The sequence below is a fragment of the Marmota monax genome, unplaced genomic scaffold, assembly GCF_021218885.2.
Source record: "Marmota monax isolate L192 unplaced genomic scaffold, Marmota_monax_Labrador192_F-V1.1 WCK01_AAM20220418_F8-fsc00109, whole genome shotgun sequence".
Classification (NCBI taxonomy): Eukaryota; Metazoa; Chordata; class Mammalia; order Rodentia; family Sciuridae; genus Marmota; species Marmota monax.
The window spans coordinates 1,321,622-1,345,253 of record NW_026695229.1 but is presented as its reverse complement, the minus strand read 5'-3'; the positions used below and the strand labels follow the sequence as shown (position 1 = coordinate 1,345,253).

The following is a 23,632-nucleotide window of genomic DNA, read 5'->3' as shown; positions in this document are numbered from 1 at the left end:
TGGGTCCACAGCCCGAGCCCCGGCTCTTTTCGAGTGACCTGTTTTTATTTGGGGAGGGGGAACACATTTGGCAAGACTACCTCTCCTACCACGAGAAATTTCAGCGTTTTTAGCGTTCCAAAAGACTCCCAGGGGGTGGGTTCTACTGTGCACGAGTGGGGAAACTGAGGCTCAGAGGGATAAGGGAGGTGCCAAGGTCACGCGACCCCTTTGACGGGCGGGGACGTGGGGCGCTGAGTTGGGACGCGGGCCGTGCGCATCCAGGACCGCTGCTCCCGGGGCTCGGCTGTCGCAGCGCGGTCGCCTCGGAGGACCGCGGCCGGGGCGCGGGCGGGCGCCAGTGCGCAGGCGCGGCGGGCGGGAGGGGACGCGCTCGGGGCGCGCGCGCTGGGCAGCCGGCGCCCCAACTCCGCCCGCCCCGCGCCCCGGCGCCTAGCCGCCCGCCGCCCGCCCGCCCAGGCGCCGCCGCCCGCGCCCCGGCGCCCCGGGCCGGCGAGGGGCGCGCCCGTAGCCGCTGCCGCTGCATGGCGCTGAGATGGCGGGGGCGCCGCGCGGCCAAGGCGGCGGCGGAGGCGGCGCGGGCGAGCCCGGGGGCGCCGAGCGGGCGGCCGGGCCGGGCGGCCGGCGCGGGCTCCGGGCGTGCGGCGAGGAGTTCGCGTGCCCCGAGCTGGAGGCGCTGTTCCGCTGCTACACTCTGCGGCTGGAGCAGGCAGCCACGCTGAAGGCGCTGGCTGTGCTTAGCCTGCTGGCGGGCGCGCTGGCACTGGTCGAGCTGCTAGGTGCGCCGGGGCCCGCGCCCGGCCTGACCAAAGGGTCGCACCCGGTGCACTGCGTCCTCTTCCTGGCGCTGCTCGTGGTCACCAATGTCCGGTCCCTGCAGGTGCCCCAGCTACAGCAGGTCGGTCAGCTGGCGCTGCTCTTCAGTCTCACCTTCGCGCTGCTGTGCTGCCCCTTCGCGCTGGGCGGCCCCGCCAGGGGCTCTGCCGGGGCGGCTGCGGGGTCAGCCGCCGCGGAACAGGGGGTTTGGCAGCTCCTTTTGGTCACCTTCGTTTCCTATGCCTTGCTGCCCGTGCGCAGCCTGCTGGCCATCGGCTTTGGGCTCGTGGTGGCTGCCTCGCACTTACTGGTCACAGCCACCTTGGTCCCCGCCAAGCGCCCGCGTCTCTGGAGGACGGTAAGTGCTGCCACGCGCCCCCCTCCCTCGTTTTCCTTTTGGTCTGAGACACACCTGCCTAGCGGGACTGGGAGTGCCCAGAGTTGGGCGCGCTTTTTCCTACCCGGCGGGTGGGGAAACTGAGGTGCTAAATGGGGGGTGGTTGTTCAAGGTCACTCAACAAGCTGGGGACGCAGTAGGGACTAGCACTTAGCCCGGGCTTTTTCCCGAGATAGCGTCCACAAAGCGGCTCTGGGCGTGCGATGTGGAGACGCGAGACAGGTGTGGAGAAGGGGAGGATTGGCCAAGGTCGGGCGGATGGTGAGCGTTCAGGAGGGGCAAGAGTAGGATTCACTACTGTTTCACTAAACCCATCCTTACAGAGGGTGAAAGTGGGAAGGGGCGCGGGCTCCAGGCCGGGCTCCTCCTTTGGAGTGCAGCCCGAGGCTCCTCCCTCGCTTGCCTGGAGCGCGTTTGGGGCTCACCTCTCATCCCTGAGGACCCGGGGTAGAAGGGGGGGGGGGCTTTGTCGTCCCGTGTGGACCCGCCATGGTCCAAAAGGAGCAGGGTTTTGCCAAGGTCACACACCTCCAGTTCCTCCCGCCCCACTCCACTATCGCCCTGACCCTGGCTCCGCAACGCTGGAACTTTGTCACTGTCTTCCCAGCTTGGCGGGAGTGGTGGTTGCAAGGACAAGGACGCAGGACGTCTGACTCCTGCGGGCTCCTCTGGACTCTGAAAGCGTCTGTTTCTATCAGGCCACCCCACCCTGATGGGAGATGGACCAAGCGAGTTTGCTCCCAGGGATATGGGGAGCTTTCCCTGGTGCCCACACCACTTGGTGCAGAGGGATGGTTTTGTTTTTGTCTCTGACTGCAGTTTAGCAGGAGGGTGGTGTGAACCAGATGGGTTGGGGATCCCCTCTAAGGAAAGAACGTGGCTGTGTGTTGGGGGGGCAGATGGGGAGAGAAGGGGGGGGCAAAGGGGAAGCTTGACAGAGGGAAATTCCAAATTGGGCAAGAATAACGTGGTGGGGGAGGTGTGTGAGATAGTGTGTTAGACAGTATTGCCTGGGGGACCAACAGGATCATCCCCCAAAGACCCAGAGGATCTGAAGACCAACACCCAAGACACTGATAGGAGGGGCAACACTTGGGCAGAGGGGCCATGGGATGCACAACTAGGCACAGGGCAGGCACATCTGGCTTGCAATTTAAGGTCAGAGAGAGACTGGAATGTGCTCAGACCCATGGCAAAGAGCACAGGAGGAAAAAGGGAGAATGTGTAGAGCAGAACTGGCAAGGAGGGGGTTGGGAGTGGGAGAAGGAGAAGTAGGGGTGAGGACCAGAGTTAGAGAAAAGGGGAGGAGAAAGGCAGAAAAGAGAGGAACAAAACCATAGGGTTGTGTGTGGGGGTAGGGTTCTCCAGCATGCCCCTCTACTGCCTCCTCTGGGCAGCGCCTGAGCTTTCTATGACCATTCTCAGAAGGATCCTCCCATGACTCCCTGGCCCCTCTTCTACCTCTATTTAGCCTCATGCTGGTCCTCACAGCCAGACTGTATCCACAAGATAACCTCCCCATTCTGAGGGGGAGGGAGGACAGATGCCAGGAAAGCTAGGAGGTGGGAAGGGGACCAGGGATCCCATCAGGCTATGCTTCCCTTGTGCACATCTGGGAGTCAACAGGTGCCATAAAAGGCTGTGTAATTGTTTCCTTTTAAAAGAATTTTCCCTTGCAGCCTCTAGGCATTCCTTTCAGAGAAAAGGTTATAAAAGAGAAGGGGAGACTACAGTAGTGTCTTTGCCCCTCCCCATGGTGTAAGAGGAGCCCCTGTTACTCTGGGGGGAGGGCAAGAGAAAGCCTATCCTGGGGGCAAGGATTCTTAGCAGATACAGGCTACTAGCTCCCCTGGCAATGTAAACCCCTCCCTCACCAAGTCTTGGTTTCCCCACCTATATAAAGGGATAGCAGTCCCTCTGCAGTGCAGTGTAGCCAAGGAGAAAAATCCATAGTGGAAAAGCACATATTGGAAATCTTCTGCCACTTCTAATCATTTTGGCCTCAAGAATGTTCGTATACCACACTACAGGTTGGTAGGATATTGACAAATAGGTGGAGATCAATGCAGAGAAACCTATAGTGAGGAGGGGCTAGGTGATCCCTCAGGGATTTTTGTCTTCTTCAAAGTTCTTCTGTAAAGCCTGTCCTTAATGAGCTCTGCAACTTTGTGCTTGAGATGAGGGAGAAAGGTGGCACTTGCATTAGGGAGCAATGGCATTTCTGCTCCTCCTCTCTGCTTTTCTGCTGCCTCCCATTGGGCCTGTCACCCTGCAGTGCACTCACCTGCTGACAGTGCTTCCTTCTCAGCTGTGAACTCTAGGGAGGCAGTAACCATGCAGGCAAGGGGTGGATCCCCCAAAGAGACTGAAAGGTGGACAGAATGAGGGGTGTTGTCCCTGTTGCATATGTAGCAGGGCGTTGCTAGTGCTGAGCCCCATGAAAGCACCAGGAAAGCACTAGCTGTCTCCAGAGTCAGGTCAATGTTCTTAGCAGAGAGGTGCTTTCCCCGGATCTCAGACCCAAGTGCTTTCTTGTCAAGAATAGCCCTGAAGAGGCCTGGAGAAAGTCTGCACTTTACACAAGGGCCTGGGTTCATTCAAGTCCCTGCTCTGTGCAATGGAACATGTCTCTTTTCAGTCACTGCCTGTCTGCAAGGAGGCTCCTGGAGCTCCTACAGCATTCCTGTGCCACTTCTGGTGGACTAGGCTCTGAGTATGTGGCCCCTATGCTCTAGGGCATCTAGTTCCTCTTACACAGAACCCAGGCCAGCCCTAGGACACTGGGAGGTGGAGAGAAGTGGAAGCCAGGTACATGGCTATTCACATGTAGCTAGTACTAGCCCCTCCCCCAAAGGGTGTGCTTGATACTGATGCCCTGGAGAGCACAGAGGTCTTTAGGGAAATGGCCTTATTCCCCCTGAGACCCAGCAGAGAGGAAGTGCCCTAACTGTGCCCTGAGTTCTTCCCTCTTTCAGTCCCTTGCTCTCAGGTCATTCATGTACCTAAACAAAATACATTTTTGTTTTGTTTAATTGGGCTACTGTTGGAATTGATAGCATCCTGTTTAAAAGCATTTATGGGAAAAGGCTGGCCAGGTGGACTGGAGAGTGTTGGAGTTGGCTGGAGATGAATGAAGCACCCTGTGAGCTGTGGGACATTGTGGGTGGGCAAGAAGTGGGAATGGGATGGGCCCTCTGATGATGCCCCTCACTCTAGGTACTAATAAAGTCTCTGAGGGAGGAGGTGACAGACTCTTTGATGTGGACATGTTCAGGGTTACCAAGGGAGTGGTGGGAGTTGGGAAAAAAAAGCAGGAGTGTGTTGGAAAAGGTCCTTGCCCTGGAATACTAGTGAAGGGCAAAGGGAACCTTGGGAGAATGGTGCCCTGTACTGGGCTCACTGGCTCAAGGTCCCTTCCCTCAGTGGTCCTTCTCCTGCCCTGCCCACTCCTGTGTGTAGAGCAAAGAAGGCAGACCCCGCCTCTCCCAGCTCTGAGCTTCCTCCCTGTGCTACCTTGCTCTGCACCTCCCCCAAATGCTTGCTTTTTGTCTGCTGTGAGTCAGGATTACTGCTATTATTTTTTTATTTTTGAAGTGGCAGAGGTCTATTGCCTTGTACACAATATGTGTCAATATGGTTACCTTTCATTACAAAGGGAATATATTTTGGTTTCTGCTGAGTTCCTAACCACAGGCAGAATAAAAGAAACCACATTATCACAGATGTCTGCATGACCCCATCCCTGCCTGCCATCAGAGCTATCAGCATTCCCTTTTTGGGGCTTACCATGGTTTTGGATGCTGTCCCTTTCCTGTCTCTGAGGGATAGAGGGCCAGGGCTGAGCTCCCTGGCTTGATAGGTTCCTGCAGGGGTGGAGCCGGGTGGCTCAGATGTTGATAGACAGGTGGGCAAGTGCAACACCCCTGCACTTCAGGGGTGTTGGTGTAGCAGTGTGACCTGGGGCACAGGATGATCCCCCTGCTTCAGTTTCCTCCACTGTCAGTGGGAACAGTTGTTCATTCTGCAGGTTTGTAGGACAGATGCATCTTCCAGATACTGTATGTGGATTGTGTGGCGGGCATTCTTCCTCTTGCCTGTGCCATCGGGGCTCAGTGGCAGGGGAGCAGCCATGCCACTTACTCTCAGCAGCTGTTCCTAGCTGGTGACCTGCTAGTTTGATTTAGTGAACCTGAACTGTCAAGCGTCAGAGTGAAGCTGGTCTAGATCACATGCTAGGAGAGACCCCATGATGCAGATAGCAGTCCTCTGTCTGTTCTTTATCAACTGTAACGGCAGGAGTAGGACAGCACAGTTAGAGTGGGCCATATGGCTCTAATGGAGGTGGTGTCCCCATGGAGAGAGCCTGTGTGTGTCCATCCTGTCAGGCTGGCCCTTTTCCAGCCAGCCAGGTAGCATGGGAGGCTGCAGTGGCAGGGCCCCAGTGTGGACAGGAAGAGCAGTGTAGCTTTTCTTAGGGGAGAACCTGTTCTCACAGCCACAGGCTTCTGTTTATCTTAAGGTCTGAATGAGGTAAGGGGCAGAGTATTCTGCTCTGCAGGATGCTGCTTTACGCTGGCTGAGGATGTGAATCATGTCTGTTCCACTCCTTCATGCTCTCACACACATGCACACATGTCTACCCATCCACCCTACCACACCCATTCCCACACAGACACTTATATATATATATGTATATATATATATATATATATACACACACATACACACACACACACACAAGTCAGTCATTCTTACACTTACATACACACTCATGCATGTGCACATATGCTCACACAATAGTCACACTCATATACTTTACACTTTTACAAACCCACCGGCATCCACACAAACTCCCATACATGCACTCTCAAACTCAGTCTTACACTTACACACACGTGTACTCACAAACCCTAAGCACACACACCAATGCATATTCACACACTCATAACACTTGATGCACATACCCACACAAGCACCTGTGTGCATTTACACTCATTTTCACACTTGTACACATTTACATGTACATGCATAAATATACACACACACTCATGCACTTATGATCTCACAACACTTATGCACACACAAGCACACTCATAAACTAACACACATTTGCACACATACATTCATACATCCACATAAACATACCTACCTGCACACTTACACTCATTCCTTTTCATATACCACACTTTTATTGATATGCACCTCTTTTTGTGTGTGTATGTGGTGCTGGGAATTGAACACAGGACCTCACGCAATCAAGGCAAGTGCTCTGCCACTGAGGTGCATCCCCAGCCCTTTTTATTTTGAGATAGAATCCTGCTAAGTTGTCCAGCCTGGCTTATAATTTGGAATCCCTCTGCCTCAGCCTCCCAAGTATCTGGGATTACAGGTGTGCACCACCACACCTGGCTAATGTGCACCTCTTTTGGGGGGAGATGCTCCACCTTTATCTCTAAAAGAGATGCAGCACCCCCCAAAGGGTGCTATATGCCTCTAGTCTCAGTAGTTCCTGGGCAGAGAACCCAGCTGAGGCCTACCTCCTTTACCTCCAATTCCATGACCTTGGGCAACCCAGGGTCTATAGAGCAAGGATACAAAGCTCAGTCCTTTCCTGGATCAAGGAGATTGGGTATGTCCAGGTGAGACTTGAGGGCCATGGGGACAGTAACTAGGGGTAGGACCCCAGAGCCCTAGGTGGGGAAGGGAGTGGGACCTCCTACTACTTGACCTAGGCCAAGGTGAGCCTGCCTTCTCTGTCTCCCCCAGCCCATCCATGGCAGTAGTCCCTTCAGTTGTGTGAGGTCCTTTTGTTTCTCCTGTCCTCCTCCTTCCCTGGGCTTCTTCCCCTGTCCTTTTAAACTCATCATCTTCCTGTACTTTCTTCTCAGATGGGCACCAGCAGCCTATGTGTTCTTAACCAAAAAGGCCCCACCTTGTCCTTCCCATGTGCTGTGCAGACACACAAGTCTCAGGAAGAGAATGGGGGCCAACCTACGGGGCGAGCTCTGGCTTTGTCCTGAAGGCAGCACAGAGCCTGATGATCTTCTCCCTGGGTTGGATGGAAGCAGGGCCTGCTTTGATCTCTAGCTGGGTATTTGCCCCACCTTTTATCAAGGCTGAGAAGAAAGCTCAGAGTTGAGGGAGGGTTGTACTACCTGATTCCCAAGCCTTGAAATGATTTTGCAGAGCCTGGATGCAGTGCTTGGGGTGGTGCCCTATGTGGTACCTGTGTGCATGTGCGTGTGCATGTGTGTTTGTGTGTGTGCATGTGTGCTCATGCATGTGCCTGCTTATTTACACATTGAAATGTACATGGGTGCATGTTCATGTGTGTCTCTGCATAGCCATGTCCATGTGTTCACATATTTGTGTGTGTTTTGTGTGCATGCATTCATGCATGTATAATTGTGTGTGCACATGTGTGCAGAACACTTGGTAACATTCAGGGGACCCCAGGGATAGATGGATAGGAAGCCACCCGTGGTGTAATAGGGTCCCTAGATGTATCAGGAGTTCTATCCCATCCTCTGAGCCCTGCAGAGGAGAAATTCTTCCCTGGTAGCACATTTTGAATCTGAACACAACTTTTGTTTTCACTCTAAAATACAGACCAACCCTTTTCTCAGAGTACAGTGTTCCCCTCTCCAAGTAGATTCTCCAGCCTTCATAAGTGGCCCAGTCTGAGACAGTGCTCATGCACATACATATGCATGGTGCTTGGCTGGCCCAACTCCCTCCCTGGTGCTTGGCCACCTCAGTGCCCTTTTCTTAGCAGTGTGGTTCATCTGATTGATGTCATTTCACATGCTGTGTATGGTGCATACCCACTGCTTTGACCCCTGAAGCTTTGATGTTTCTGATAGATGGGATATTGTTGCTCACCTAGTGGTCTGTGGGGCTCAAGGGACCACATGGCCAAGGATGGAGATGTGGGATATACACGTGGGGCAAGGAGGATGGCCAGGTCATGGTAGTGCCCTGACTGAGTTAGCATGCCTGGCCACTTTTTGCTGTCGGATCCTGGCTGTGGTCCGTAGGCTAGCTCTGTTCAACAGTCCTTATGGCCTTCTTGACCTCTTGACTCTGCTCTTTCCTTGCAGCAGGCCCTGGTCTATCTTGGTAAATCTGTATAATGCCGCATTCTTTGGAAGGTACCTCCCTGTCCCAAAGTACCTGTTTGTACAAAGTTGGGTCTAGAGGTCTTAGCCTGTGGTTGGCATTCAGCCTTTCCAAGAGAAGAATCACTGTGGGACATCTATCTGTCTGCCTGCCTATACCATCAGGAGGGCTGCTTCTCAGCCTGTGGGGTGCCTGTGGGTTTTCTTAGCTCTAACATCCAATCCTTGGAAATAGTGTTATCATAGCAAGTGGACATCTGAGTCTTCTTGGGAGGGCAGTGGAAAGTTTGAGACTCAGCAGTTGAAGGTATGCATTGGGAGTTGGGCAGCCACTCCAAAACATCCTGCTCCTTAAGGGAACTTGCAGCAGTGAGCATTCTGAGTGGTCACTGTAGGTGTGCACTGTGCACCTGCCAGCCTGGGGAGCCTGTGCTGGAACGAGCCTGGTGATGCTATTCTTGGAGATGGTTAGTGTATTTCTCTTGGTGCTTTTGCCTGCATCTGTCTTAGAAGAGAAATAACCTCCTGTTAAGAAAACTTGTTGCCTTCCTAAATCAAAGTGAAGGATCTGAACAACTGGCTCCTTGAACTTGTTTTCCATGACAGCTATTTTCTCCAATTCTGTGTGCCCTGCTGTGTGAACAATGAACTGAATGATCACGATTTAGGAATCATTGGTTTATCTTGTAGGTTTGAAAATATCTTTGATGTTTACTTATTTTTTTTTTAATCTCCACTTTTGGACATCACAAATGTTTCCTGAGCACTGATCATGAGCTGGGTGCTGGGTAGTAGGGTCTTTTCCCTGATGGGACCCTGTGGAGTGGTCATATCTTGGGTATAGTTTGTTCAAAGGTCAGCAATGCACAGGGCCACTGTTGGTGTCCAGGTATTTGAAGGGGTTGGGGTGTGGAGACATCACAGATGCTATGGATGGGGGTGGGGACATGTCTGAAGTGGGACTGTCTGAAGGCCTGGTGGGTGAGCTTGAGCCAGAGTTATCCTCTCTGCAAGGCTCAGTTGGTCCTCTGGGAATATGTGTGTTGAGCTCTGGGGTGAGCTGCTTGTCTCTGCTAGGAACTGTCCTGGGATGCTCACTGCTTAGGGCCTCAGATCTGAGTCTCTGCCTTTAGTTCTTAACTTTCCTAAGATGCCTGAGCCACTGTGCACATGTACACCTTTTCCTCTCTCTCTCCTTAGTTAAAAACATAGGTGTACATGATGTGCGAGGAGAGAGGGGCACTGTGAGGGAGCAGGTGGCAAGTACAGCTCCTGCGTGGGACCATAACACCTGGGACTCCCTTGGCCTTGGGGGGCCAGGGTTATACAAGAAACATAGTGCCTGTTTCCCCAGCTCTGTGAGAATCCATTTCTTCACAAGGCAGAAACTCGTGGACAGAAGCTCTCTGGAGACTCCCCAGATTTTCCCTCCCTCCCTCCCTACCATCCTTCCTTCCTTCCTTCCTTCCTGTTATTAAACTTGTTTTTATTTTATTTTTATTATGGGAAATTCAAACATACCCAAAAGTAGAGAGATGGGCAGGTGATTCCTTGAGTACTTGTCACCAGCTCCAGCAGTGATCAGCATTCTGCCAAACCTCTCTCAAATGATGCTAATTCTAAAACACTTATTAATTCAAAAACAGACAACTAGCAAGCAATTAGGTTAATTTAAAAACATACTTGTGCATGATGTTGCAAAAGCAGCTACTGTTCAAAGAAAATAACACTACATTTTCCACCCAGCCATTGATGGGTGCCCATAGGCAGGACTGAGGGGCCTGTGGATGAGGTGGGGCTGACCCCACCAACCAGATGCCCACGAGTCTGGGAAAAACTGATGGCAGTCAGTGTATTTGTGATGAGAATGTGTCCAGTGTAGTGTGGGGAGCAGTGTGCAGGATCAGCCTCTTCTCTGGAGGTGGCTAAAGCCCTGTGTGCTGATGTGAGAAAGCACTTCCTGGATCAGGGTCTTGTGTCCTGCCTGCATATGCTTTTCTGGCAGAAGCTGGTCTGGGTCAGCCCCCATTGGTTTCTTCATCCCCACAGTGTTGCATATGCTGCCCAGGCTCCATGTCCAAAGTGAGTGTAGCCCAGGCAGCTATGGGTTGAAACTGGAGCAGGTTCAATGGTGAGGTTTGCATATTGAGTAGGGTAATGTTAAATGGGGATACTACAAGATGAGAGAGGACTACCCAGCCCAATCCAAGGATCAGGAGGTCACTAAGTGAAGGAGGGAAACCTGCAGACAGGCTGCAGCAAGGGGAGAGGTCTTGAGAGTATGATCTGCCTAGCACCATGTGCTGAACACATGGTGGCGTATGTAGAGCAGGACATGGACTCATGCATGTTCACAAGCTTGAATACCTGTGTGGAGCATGGTGGGCAGAGAAAGGGTGAGCTTAGTTCTTGACAATCTCCAGCATGCCAGGGATGTAGGGCTCTGCCCAGAGGATCTTTTGTCAAGCAGACTCCATCCAGTTGCATCCCAGTGTGGGTTGTGCTGGCCAGTGTGGGGGTAGAGAAGTGGGTGGCTTGGGGCCCTCAGGCAGGAATTGATGAAAGTGAGGTGATAGAGAGGGAGGTCAAGGGACTCACAGGTTCTGGACTGGGCAGTGGCACCTGCTCCTGGATGTGGATAGGGTCTCATGGGTAGGTACCAGGGAGTGTGAGATAATGATGTCAGGTTGGGACAGGTCTTTGCTTCAGGGACTGTGGGACATCTCAAGGCTGCCCCAGGTGCTAGTGCAGTGACTTTGAGGGTTCTCTATCCAGTAGCTATTCCATGTCTGGTGGTTTGTCTTCTCATGTTTATTCTGGGGTGCTGGGTTTTCTGCAGGAAGCCCTGGGAGGGGAGTGCCCTCATCATACCGTGCCACTTCCACATCTGTCAATGTGACTTGTCACCATTGAGCTGCTATGATTGCTGCCAGGCTTCTCCACACCCTGAAGTGCTCCATTTTTATCTTTCTTTTCCACATCATGCTCTTTGAGAGGAAGCAGTGTGCCCAGCCCACACTTAGGGAGTAGGGAGTTTACCTCCTGGAGGGCGGAGTCGTGGCGGATGACTTGGAATGCGCCCAGGGTTTGCCTGTTTGTCTCTTATCCTTTGTTCACATTTTATTCAGCCATTGGTTTCTATCAGTATGGACTTGTGGATGTTTATTTTTCACTTTGGGTTTCTACTTCATTTTGTGGCTCAGATTGTCCCAGCTCTGGCTACACAAAACTCTTTCATCTTTATTCTGTGTCCTCTGACACACCCCATCGTTGTACATGTGTGACTTTTTAAAAGCCTTGCCTTGCTTTGTGGCACTACATGATGCTCCAGGTTCCTGTCATTATGTTCTCTGCCCCAGCCCAAGAAGGCAACCCTTGTTTCTTCTCTTGGAGGTTTGTATTATATCATGATGTGGGCCCTGGGTGTCCTCATTGCTATTGGGGTGCCTTTGCTTCTGTCAGCAGACAGAACTAGAAAATACACACCCATGCATACTTTTGCAGATATTTGTGTTTGTGCCCATTGATGTCTGAATTGAACTGAATATAAGTTCACCTGATGTCTCAAACTCTAACTTGCTACTTCACAGACCATTCTAGCCTCCTCCCTCACCAGCTTGCAGTCCCCTCCTGCAGTGAGGAGCTGGCTCTTGTGATGTTTTGGGTTTAATGCCCAAGTACATAGAAAGGGCCTCCTGCTCATGGGACCCTCTCCTTAAATGTAACTTGTGGAGCCTCACTGAGCTGGTTCTTCAGGAAGCCCTTCTTCCCCAGGCTCTGCCTGCTGGGTGGGTCCCTTGAGGCTTCTGTGCTCATCCCTGAATGGGTGGGTTCACCCTTTGGTGTTGCCAGCCAGCCTTGCATCCTGTTGGGGAGAGGACCAAATGTAGCATTCTTAAACTCTTGCTGACCTCTCTAAGGTGGGAGTTCTGGTCTAGGTGTTGGATCTGCCTCCCTCACTGGGGCATTGTTTGGGCAGGTCCTTGGACCACTGCAGATGAGTACACAGGCATCTTGGTGCCTGGGAGATCCTGTCCTCTCTTCTGTACTCAGTGTGTCTGTCTAAAGAATGAGATCTATGATCAGTGGGACAGGATGTGGTGGGGGATGTAAGGGAGGATGGGGAATAGTTTCCAGTGCTTCCCCCATCCCAATAGACTCTCAGCAGAGTGGCTCTGCTGTGCTACACACTGAGCTTCCATCTGTCTGGGTGGAGGTCATCAGGAATGTCTGGGACATCAGCTTGATCCTTGGTGGTCCACAAAGAGCTTCCTGAGCGCACGGGGCAGAAGTTGTATTATGGTGTGGAACATGCACGTGATGGTTAGATGGGGGCTCCTTTCTTTATATAGCAGTAAACCGAGGGTCCTCAACCATGCTACACTCCTTGGATACATCCATTCATGAGACCTAGGCTCACAGTGTAGGAGCCCACAGTGACCTAGACACTAAGAAATGATTAGGAGAAAACTAACTGAAGAAGGAATAGGGATTGTTTAGAAGGAGAGGGAGGGATGGTAGAGAGGGTGTCCATACTGAGACTAGCAGCTTGGGTCCTCTCTGTGCTGGGCTGCCATAGAACCCATGGGTACAGAGGTGGCATGCATACCACCTGGACCAGATTGCCTTTGAGGAAGGCCAGAATTGAATCCACTGCTCCAGCAGTGACCAGTCAGCAGGGTAGGAGCCAGGCTTCCTCTGCCTTCAGTTCAGCAGCTGGTGGGGTCTTTTCCTTTGGATCCACTTGGTAGGTTAGGGATAGTCTATAATGACTTGTCAGTCATTTTGATACACAAATGCTCCAGCTGATTTTTATGCCCCTGACTCCACTTTCATATACTGTAAAATGAGTCCATTGTGTTCTAGGGGGAAATCATGGGAGAAAGGAAGCTTAGATATGAACAAATCTCAAAAGGGAGGTTTTATTCTTAATCATAGTTTTTATTTTAAGGGCTGGGGTCTGCCTGCCTTTCATTTCCTTTAGACTGTGAATGGTATGCTTTTGTGCAGGCCCTTCTTCTGGCCTTATCAACTCACCTGATGGCCTGGCTCCTTCCTCTGGCCCTTTCCAGATGCCTGTGGTGCCCGGCGACCAGCCAGTTCTTCTTTCAGCATCCATCTGTTTCAACAGTTTGCTGCATTGTACTGAGAAGTGCTGCTGCCCCTCAGGCCCCACCTGCCCTGCCTGGCCTCTCAACTTTTAGCTACTGCTCTTGTCTTCTGTTGAGGGCAAGGGGAGGATAAGGCCATGGCCCTCTGGGGCCTTCTAGGTCATCTGCCCAGTGCCCTTGATGTCCATCCCAGTTTGCTGAGGGTCCTGCAAAGTCTCTGAAGTACTGGCCACCCAATGTTCCATCTCCAGGGCTGTTGGGAGCAGCAGACAAGGCTGGAGGGAATTAGCAAAGTGTGTCCTTGCACCAGGAGAACAGACTGCCAGGGAACCATCTGTAGGAATGCTAAGGGTGTAATCAGAAATGCTGGTCAGAACTTTACTTTCAAGGATTTTACTATGACTAGGACAAAATAATGGAAACCACAGGAAATGCAATTGAAGATCAAGGTTTCGTGAAAGAAAACATCCATTTGCAGCAGTTATCTTGAGTTTTTTAACATGGCAATTCAGAGCACCTAATACATTATAAGATGCTCTCTGTCCTTCCTATTCATGGAAAAAGTTGGGTCTAATCCTATCCACTCTGTGATGAAGCTCAATAAAAGGCGTGGAAAGAAAAGAGAAATGGCCAATATTTAGGTCACAGTGTAAGAGAAGTCAGGGGTTGTATGGATATATTCAGGTCACAATGGCATGTCAGGGTCACAGATGTTCAGGTCACATTGAGATGTTCAGGGTCATAGTGAGATGCTCAGGGTCTTATGGAGATGTTCAAGGTCACAATGAGATGTTCATGGTGGCATGGAGAATTTAGAGTTATATTAAAATTTTCAGGTCACATTGAGATGTTCAGGGTCACAGTGAGATGCTCACGGTCTTATGGAGATGTTCATGGTGGCATGGAGAATTTACAATTATAAAATTTTCAGGTCACATTGAGATTTTCAGGTTATAGCGAAATGTTCAGTATTGCATGGAGATGTTTGGGTCACAGCATTGCTTGGGGTCACAGGTAGATTTTCAAAGTCACATGGAAATGTTCGAGGTCACACATTCTCTCAGGTTATGGTGAGATGGTCAGGGTCACTTTGTACAATCGGTGTCATAATGGGGATTTCAGGGTCACCATGATGACTTTCAGGGACCTGGAAAGAACCATATCATTGGGTGTTGTATTAGGCAACTTTTGACCACTGTGAGAAAATACCTGAGAAAATCAACTTAGAGGAAGAAAGATTAATTTTGGCTCATGGTTTCAAAGGTTTTATTCTGTGTTCACTTGGCATCCATTATTTCTGGGCGTGTGTGGGATGGTGCAGTGAAATATAGCTGCTCACGTAATGGCAGCCAGGAAATAGAGAGAGAGTGTGTGTGTGTGTCAGAAAGGGGCTGGGGGACAAGTATAGCCTTCAAGGACCACCTCCTCCACTGGGCCCCACCTCCCAAAGTTTCTACCATCTCCCAGTAGTGCCACAGGTTGGTGATCAAGTCTTTAACCCATGGCCTTCAGGAGACATTTTAGACCCAAACCATAGCAGATGTCTTTCCACCTTCTCTGACCCTTTCATGAAGATCACCTTCCCACTGTCCTGCTGGAGGAGGCTGTGGTCAGGGTGTTGACATCTAGGAAGGACAACCAACTAACTCTGCATTTTGTGGTTGATGCCAGCTCCACTTGGTGAGGTGGACATGTGCTTGACTTCACCGGGTGGGTCATGCTATACAAAGACCAGCTCTATGGGGGTAGAGGAAGGTTCATGTACAGGATGGCCATTCTGTGGGGCCTGTGGATTCATGTTCCTCATCCTCTCTTCTGGTCACATCTTTGAGAATGCTCTAATGTGTTTCTAGAGTACATGTGGCTGTTGATCCCAGGATTGTATTTTCAGCCTTTGGGCGCATTATTAGAGGAGTAAAAGAGTAAATTGAGGCACAATAAAAATTTAAAGAGTTTGGCAGGTGCAATTCATGAATTGAAAAACACTGAATCAAAAGAGGTTTAATTTTTTTCCTTTTGGTATTGTGGATCATGCAATCTAGGAAAGCAATGGGCTAATGTTCTGATAACAAAGCATTGAATTTAAGGGCGATTGAAGAAGCAAAATAAAGAAATAGTCTGGTGGCAGTTATATTGCTGCTTATTTGATTTCCACCATTGGAAAGTTCCTCAATAAACTGTTTATTCTATTGGTTGAGCTTATGTTCTATTTTCTTTTAGTATAGGTACACATGAAACAGCTCAAGTTAAGGTTTGCCTGCGTTTGCAAATCAAGCCAAGGGTAAGGTCACTTATGAGGCCTGACTGGCTTTGTTGGCTCAGGGTATCTTTAGTCCTGGTCCCCATTTTAATTTGCTTTAGCCGAGGTCATCTCATACACCTCAAGTTCAAAGGTGCCCAAACCCTGAATCTGTCTTCTCTCTGTGGACCTGTCCCTGTCTTGGCTGTCCTACCTGCTCCCTAGTCAGTTCTCCCTTCCTGTAGCTCCTCCCACCCTATCAGGGCAACTTTTCCATTTCTCTTGGGAGTTATCTCAATGGACACCTGCTCCATGTGCCACTGTGTTTGTGTTACATTTGTTCTCTGTTTAATAGTGTGTGGCACACAGTTGCGACTCAGGGTATTTGTGGCTAATCTGTAAAAAGCAGTGACATTTGGAAACTGGATTTCTACTCCCTGGGGCAGCGGTAGAAATGCCAGGTTTAATCAGACATAGAAATTGTTCACTTTTACAGCCAAATGGTAGACCCTTGTTTCACACAGTGCTTGTAAACTATATTGGGTAGAAGGTGGGCATCCCCTGCTGGGAGGTGGGGCTGCTATGGTGCTATGTATCATGCAAGAGGTGCCTCTGTGGTCTGCAAGACATTGGGACAGACCACATGAGGAGACCTGCAGGGGCAGCAGTCAAGTCTGGAGCATGGGGTCCAAGGCCTAGTCCTAGGTCCACCAGACCTGGAGGTGAGATCAGGCAGGGAAGTCCTCTTTGCTATTGACAGTTCCTGTGAAGTTCCATTCTTAGTCCTCTGAGGTCTCAATTAGAGCTGGATCAAGGGCCAGGAAATAATAGAAGCTACATTCGTAGGGTCCTCTTTTAACCAAAGCACGGGGCATCCCTTTTGGTCTGGCCATCATTGCAGACCTAGGAGCTGGGCTCCTATAGGATTCTCCTCAACTGGGCCCTCAGAGCTGGGAGAGCAGGAGATGGACCTTAGGATGCAGTTTCCTCATCTTGTGTTGTTGTTTACCTTAGGCCCAGATCAACATCTTGGGTTTTATTTTTGTCAACTCGTCTTCCCTGAAACCTCTTAGAGCATTCTATACAGTCTTTGTGAACAGTGACACTCTTCACATTTATATTTTCTAGGTATATTAGTTTTCTGCGGCTGTCGTAACAGTGACACAGTGGGGTCTTAAATAACAGAAATTTACTTTCTTATAGTCGTGGAGGCTGGAAGTAAAAGATCCATGTGTGGACAGGGTTTGCGGCTTCTGTGACCTCTCCCCTGGGTGTGTAAAAGGACATCTTGTCTCTGAGGCCTCTTAGTCTTCCTTCTCTGTGTCTTTGTCCTAAGCTCTTTGTAAGTTCATCAGTCAGATCAGATCAGGGCCCACCCTAATGATCTCACTGTACTTTGGTAACCTCTTTAAAGACCCCCATCTCCAAATACTGTCATATTCTGAGGTCCTGTGGGCTAAGGCTTCAACATAGGAATTTGGGGAGGGCAAAATTCAGCCCGTAATGTTAAACTTGGATGTCACTCAATTCTGTGACATCTTTTGGCATGTGCCAACTGCCTGGATGGACAAAATGTGTGTTTCCTGCTCCTGCTCAGCTGATAGCCTACTTCATGGTGTGTCTGGGGGGCACCTGCAGAAGCCTTTGATGGCTATGGTGGTTGTGGGGCTGGTTGTGGGGCTTTAGGGAGTCTCTGCATGCTCCATGGATGGCTTGTGCCCCTTCTACATGCTGCATCTGTGCTCTCCCTGCAGCTTGGCGCCAATGCCCTGCTCTTCGTGGGTGTGAACATGTATGGTGTCTTCGTGCGGATCCTGACTGAGCGCTCTCAGAGGAAGGCCTTTCTGCAAGCCCGGAGCTGCATTGAGGACAGGCTACGGTTGGAGGATGAGAACGAGAAACAGGTCAGTGGGAGCAGAGTGGATAGGCCCTTTGGCCTGTCCCTGGCCCAGGACTTCAGGCACCTGAGTCAGTCGGCTGACAAGAGGCAGCTGTGGTTATGGAGTGGAGGAAGCTACCCACCATCTGTCCTCCCTGAGCCTCAGTTTACCTCTTGGTGACAGGGCCTGCAATTCTTAGTGTTATGTATTGGTATGTGGGGCTGTGGAAGAGACACCCTCCATATTTTATTAGTTTAGTGGATGGGAAATCTGAGCTTGATGCTCCTACAGAGGCTGAGTTGCTCGTGAGCCATGGGATAGTGATTGGGGGTGGCATTTGTGTGCATAATGTCCCTGATGCAGCAGGAAATGGTTCACCTGGCCTTAGAAGGACCAAATTGGTCCTGGCCACACCTTATGTGAATGTGAATGTGCAGCTGGCCCTGAGTTGTTGGCCTGAGGGACTCTGGGCAAGGACCTGAGGCATGTGCCAGCTCTGGCCTTGGCTGATTCCTGGGCATTCCTAGGGTACTCAGGAGCTATGCAGGAATCTTAGTGTTCACAGTGGCAGGCTCTAGCATGACCTGAGCACCCTCCTTGGGACTTCTTGCCATGGCCTGCTAAGGCGGCATGATTGGCACTCCATTCTCAAGGTGAAACAGGCTTGGAGGAGCCGTGCTTTAGTCCTACTTATCCCCTGTGGCTCAGCATTGTGTGTCTTTGCATAGGCTCTGTCCACAGGTGGACCAGGGAAGGGTGAGTCTCAGGGTGAGGCCTGGAGCATCATGGCCTCCCCTTTGCTGGGAGGATTCAGACTTCTCCCAGCTGGGGGCTCACAGGCCCTCTGCATACAGCGCTAATATCTCAGGTGTGTGGTTGTCAAGGAAGTGGAAGAACACAGCATCTGGTTCTCAACTGTATTCTACTTTTGTTGTAAATGTTATACTTACTGTAAATTTAAATATATGCACAAACATTTTTCCATGTGTATGCATTATAATGAAACCTACTAAGTTGGATATAATTGAGGAATAGATCACATATGTTTAGATTGTGTTTGGACATGTGGATGGACCTGTGGGGGACAGTAGGTGTCTGTGTGTTTATGTGTGCATGCATACTTGTAGATATGCATGTGTGGATATGTGCATATTTTCATTTGTATGCATATGCACACATATGTCAATGGGACTGTGTGTTCCTATGTCATGTGCATATCTATGTATGTTTATATGTCTGTGTGGTTGCATGTGAGTACATGTATCTCTCTCTGTGTATGTTAGCATCTGTGTACATGTACGTGTGTGTGTTGTATACTGTATGTGTGTCCATGCTCATGTGTGTGTGTAAATCATGCATCTTCTGAGACTGTGTCCTGAGCATTTCTGCCTTGACCAGAGTCATCACACTGGTAGCAATATCTTTTTGTACTTTCTAAGAAATGTTTGACCCTGTTTTTATTTCCTCAGTGAGATTCCAGAACTGAATCTTTAGAAACCCTGTTTCTCCCTTAAATTATATCCTCTGTAGTGCTGGAGAAAGCAGGCATTTTTGTGGGTCATCCTTGTGTGTGTTTCTGAACCACCCTTTCTTTTTCTCTGATTCCCTGCCATTTCCTTTTCAATACCTTTCTTTCCTACTTCCTCTGTTTTGTCAATTTTCATTTCTTTCTGACTTTTGCTGCTTCTCCTGTAGATCATCTTGCCTCTCAGTATGTTACTTTAAAAAAAAAAGTTTTCTTCTTATATCCCTTTAGGTTATTTTGTTTTTATTTATTTTTAAATTATTTTTTGATGAACATATTAATTGAATGTACTTATCAATTGAGTCCATTGTGGCATCTCAACATATGCATGTAGCAGCACCGATTGCATCAGGGTAGTTACGTTTCCTTCTAGTCATTTCTTATGTTTGGAGCCTTTGAGTTAGTGTCTAACAGATTTTTGTAGAAATGTATAACAGGTTGTGAAATGTAGTCACCCCACTATGATGGGGAACACCAGAACTTATTGCTTTTATCTAAGTTTGTTTCAGGTCCCATTGCCCAGCCTCCCTCCATCCTCCTCACCTTTGGCAGTCACTCTTCTCATATGTAGAAGCTACTTTTTTAGCTTCTACATATGAGAGAGATCATGCTACAATTGTCTTTCTAAAATGGCTGCCTTGGGCTGAGGCCATAACTAAGTGGTAGAGTGCTCGCCTCACACATGGAAGGCACTGATTTGATCCTCAGCACCACATCAAAATAAAGGTATTGTGTTCATTTACAACTAAAAAAAAATTTTAAAAATTAAATAAAATGGATGTCTTGTTTCACTTAATATCCCCCAGTTCCATTCATTTTGCTGCAAATGTCAGCATTTCATTCTTTCTTTATTTGGTATTGGGGATTGAACTCAGGGGCACTACAACCACTGAGCCACATCCCTGGCCCTATTTTGTATTTTATTTGGAGACAGGATCTCACTGAGTTGCTTAGTGCCTCACCATTGCTGAGGCTGGCTTTGAACTTGTGATCCTCCTGTTTCAGCCTCCCAAGGTAATCCCTCCTGGGATTACAGGCATGTGCCACTGTGCCAGGCTTCATTCTTCTTGATAGCTGAATAGTACTCCATTGTTCATATTTTCTTTGTCCGTTCACCCAGGCTGATTCCATATCTTAGCTCTTGTGCATAGTTCTGCAATAAACTCCTCTAGCTATGGCTGCTTGAAGGTGTAGCTTTACTTGGTTTTCTAGCAGTCCTGGGAGCCAGGGTTTATTTCTTAGCTCTATAGATGAGGAAGGCTAGGCTCAGGCAGGAAATTTCAAAATGGTAAATGTCACCCAATCCCATTAATCCAGCTGAATGCCCTCTTTTCAAGGTTTTGTCTTTATGTGTATTCTTTTGTCACATACTTGACACCTTGGCATAAAGAATTTTATTTTCTGCATTAAAATGGTTTCATTTGCACCACTTGCATTATAAATGTGATTTAAATCAACAGTTTCTTCTTCCCCTTAGTACATATGCTCCAGTGTTCTCAGCTTCTGATATTTAGATGCCATGCTTTCAAAAAGGTTTTCTTCTTGCACGTCTGCATTTATCTAGCTTTCAAATATTCTCTTAGTTGCATTGTTAGGTGAGTGAGTATAACCTGCTTCTCCCCCAAGTTCCTGAGTGTTTCCTAAAGGTTGTACTCTTATATATCTTTAAGAAGCAGTGTCTGATTACACTCTTCTCCCTGGAATGCTAGTGCTCTGTCTGGACCATGCCATCAGCAGCCCTAGGGAGCCTGTTAAAAATGCAGATTACGTGCTCTGCCCAGCCTGGGGGTGGGAAAGCCAGGCCCAGGCCCAGGGAGGGTTGGATTCTGGTGAGCAGCCAGTGGTGTTCTGTGTTGCATCTGATTCGCTTCCCATTCCCTCTTCTGCCTCCCATTATGTCTCTTTATCTTTCCCTCTCTTTATCTCTCTTTTCTCTGTTTTTTTTATGTGCCACTGTCTCTTTCTGTCTCTGTTTCTTCATATCCCTATCTCTGTATCTCTTTCTGTTTCTGTCTCTCTTTGTCCCATGTCTCTGTTTCTCGGCATCTGTCTCTTTCTCCCTGTCTCTGCCTCTCCATCTCCTTTTCTGTGTCTCTGTCTCTTTCTCTCTGTTTCTTCATATTCCTTTCTCTGTCTCTCTTTCTGTCTCTGTCTCCATCTCTGTGTTTCTCTGTCTCTGTCTCCTGTCTCTGCTCCTGCATCTCCTGTTTCTCTCTTTCTTTCTGTTTCTTCATATCCTCTCTTTGAGTCTCTTTTTCTCTCTCCTTGTCTCCATTTCTGTTTCTCTGTGTATCTCTCTCTCTTTCTCCCCTGTCTCTGCATATCCATCTCCCTCTCTGTGTCTGTCTCTTTCTCTCTCTGTGTCAGGCTGTGGCCCCTCCTGCTTGTCCTGTCCCTCCCATTACTGATGCCTCCTCTACTCACCATCTGTATTTCTTTGTTAATTGTACACTTGACTCTCATATGAGCTGTGTGCACAGCTCTCCCCACCACAGAGAGGCAACACTCTGTCCACAGCCCCGTCTTTCTCGGTCCATTCCCCTAGCTTGGCTTTTCTTTATATGAAAATTCAATCCTTAGTGTTTATAGTTTCCTTCATGGTTTCCCCTGTTGCCTCAAAGTAGAGCTCATGTTCTGATAGTTGAGTATTGAGTAAGGACTTGGCTTTTGTGAGTTCCCAACTCCACCTTGAGATCTCTGCAGACCCTCCTTTTGCTGTATTTTTCTCTGGATCTCCTCTGAGCTTAGTGTTGTATCTCAGGAAGACTATCCTACTAGGTGGGCTGGTACCCAGGACTCAGATGCCTGGTCTCTGGGATGGCAGAAGTAAGGCAGCACCAGGACCCAGCAAGGCCTTCCAACTTCTGGGTTCTCAGGCATCATGGGCTCACGGTCAATCTGCATCTGTCTAGGGGGCCTTCTGGAGATGAGGGAGCAGCTCTGCTCCAATCTCCCTGTATCAACATGAAATCATAGCCTCCTCCAGCAATAGGTGAGGGACCCTCTACCAGATAGCTATGTGACTGTAAGTTCCATTCATGGCACAGTTGTATCCAGTGGTTGCTTCTAAAGCCTTCTCCACCCATGTAGACTGTTAAGGCAACATGATGGGTGATTGGAGGGGATCTGGAAGGACATACCTGATGCTGGGGGAAAGGACCTGGGACATGCACCCTAGTTCCAGGAGGAGAACTTGGCTCCTTCTACTTCTGGGAGGAGTTTTGGGATTGCACCTGGGGTCCTGGAAGATCTGGGCAGTGGAACCCAGTCCTGGGAGGGGTCTGTGCCTGTGCAGGAGTGAGATGCAGGGCAGAGTTCAGAGGGGCTAGAAGGAGAGGCCTGAGTAGGATGAGACTCAGGGAATCAGCGTGGGCAGAGACCCTAGCGGGGTGCTCCAGTGTGTGTGGTGCTTTGGGGCCTCTGGGGCCTCAGCTGGTGCTAGAGAGACCTGAAGGTGGATCGGAAAGCAGGGCTGGTTTGGAGTGTCTCTGCTGTGGCTCTTCTCTCAGTGGCTGCATGGGTGCTGCATGGGTGCTGGGCCCTATAAAAGGACCGCTGCTTGACACGAGTGGGACAGAGGCATGTGGACATGTTGAGAGTCCGTGCACCTATGGGAGCCTGGAGGCAGGGGAGCAACTGCACTGGGGGAACTTGGGACTTCTTTCCCCTCTTTTCCTGAGTGTGTAATTTGGGGTGCCTGGCAGGGAGGGGGCTGTGCTCAGCTCACAAAGAGCACACCTCCCAGGGATGTCTGCCGATCTGGCTATGCTTCTGTGGCCAGCACTGACCACCTGTGCTTATGAGGGGGCGAGCAAGGGGCTGCTTCTCTGAGATGTGAACCTCCACATTAAAAGCCCCTTGCCCTGTCCTAGGGATTTGATGGAACAGATGAGAACCACTGGGACAGCAGCATTCTGGCCCAGTGCTGCTGGTCAGACCTCCAGATGGAGGCGGTGGGGCCTGAGCCCTTCTCCACTCTGTTTACAAATTGGATCCCTTGACCCCATGCCAAAATTGTTGTTACGTGCTATACCTTAAGCCTTGGGGAAAACCTCCAAGAGCCCTGGGTGATGCTGCCTTGTTGGAATCCACCAGCCACCAGCCGGGACCGTCTCTGAGGCTGTACTTACTGCTCATTTTTGCAGCACTTCCATGAAGAGAGGCATGTTTGATACAGCCATCAGGAGCCCATGCCCTCCATTGTTTTCACTGACAACTGTGTGGCTGCCATGCGGTCAGCCAGGCTGTGTTGTCGTCCGCGTCGGCCCTTTAGGCCCAACTGCTTGCATCATTTCAGGCTCTGAGGCTTCCACCGACATGTGTCGACAAAGAATAACAACACCGCTTTAAAGAAAATAAGAAATTACTCTATTCAGAGCCAAATATGAGTGATCATGGTCCAGGAAGACATGTTTGAGTTACACTGAATGATCTGTTCTTTCATGAAAGACGTTTCATGGAGCTTATACAAAGAAGGCCATGCTTAAATACATTCCATAAATCCATTGGTGGGCAGTAGGTAGGTGGGCTTCAGCAAAGGGGGAAA

General features: G+C 49.7%; 1 protein-coding gene across 1 annotated transcript in view; it reads left to right on the top strand.

Moving 5' to 3' along the window:
* Positions 1-535: 535 nt before the first annotated feature.
* The window catches only part of Adcy1 (adenylate cyclase 1), a 153,124-nt gene continuing 130,027 nt past the window's right edge, over positions 536-23,632 (top strand). Inside the window, exons 1-2 of the mRNA XM_046437829.2 lie at positions 536-1,174; positions 17,436-17,585. Of these exons, the coding sequence (XP_046293785.1) occupies positions 536-1,174; positions 17,436-17,585 (789 nt within the window). The remainder of the gene's footprint in view (positions 1,175-17,435; positions 17,586-23,632) is intronic.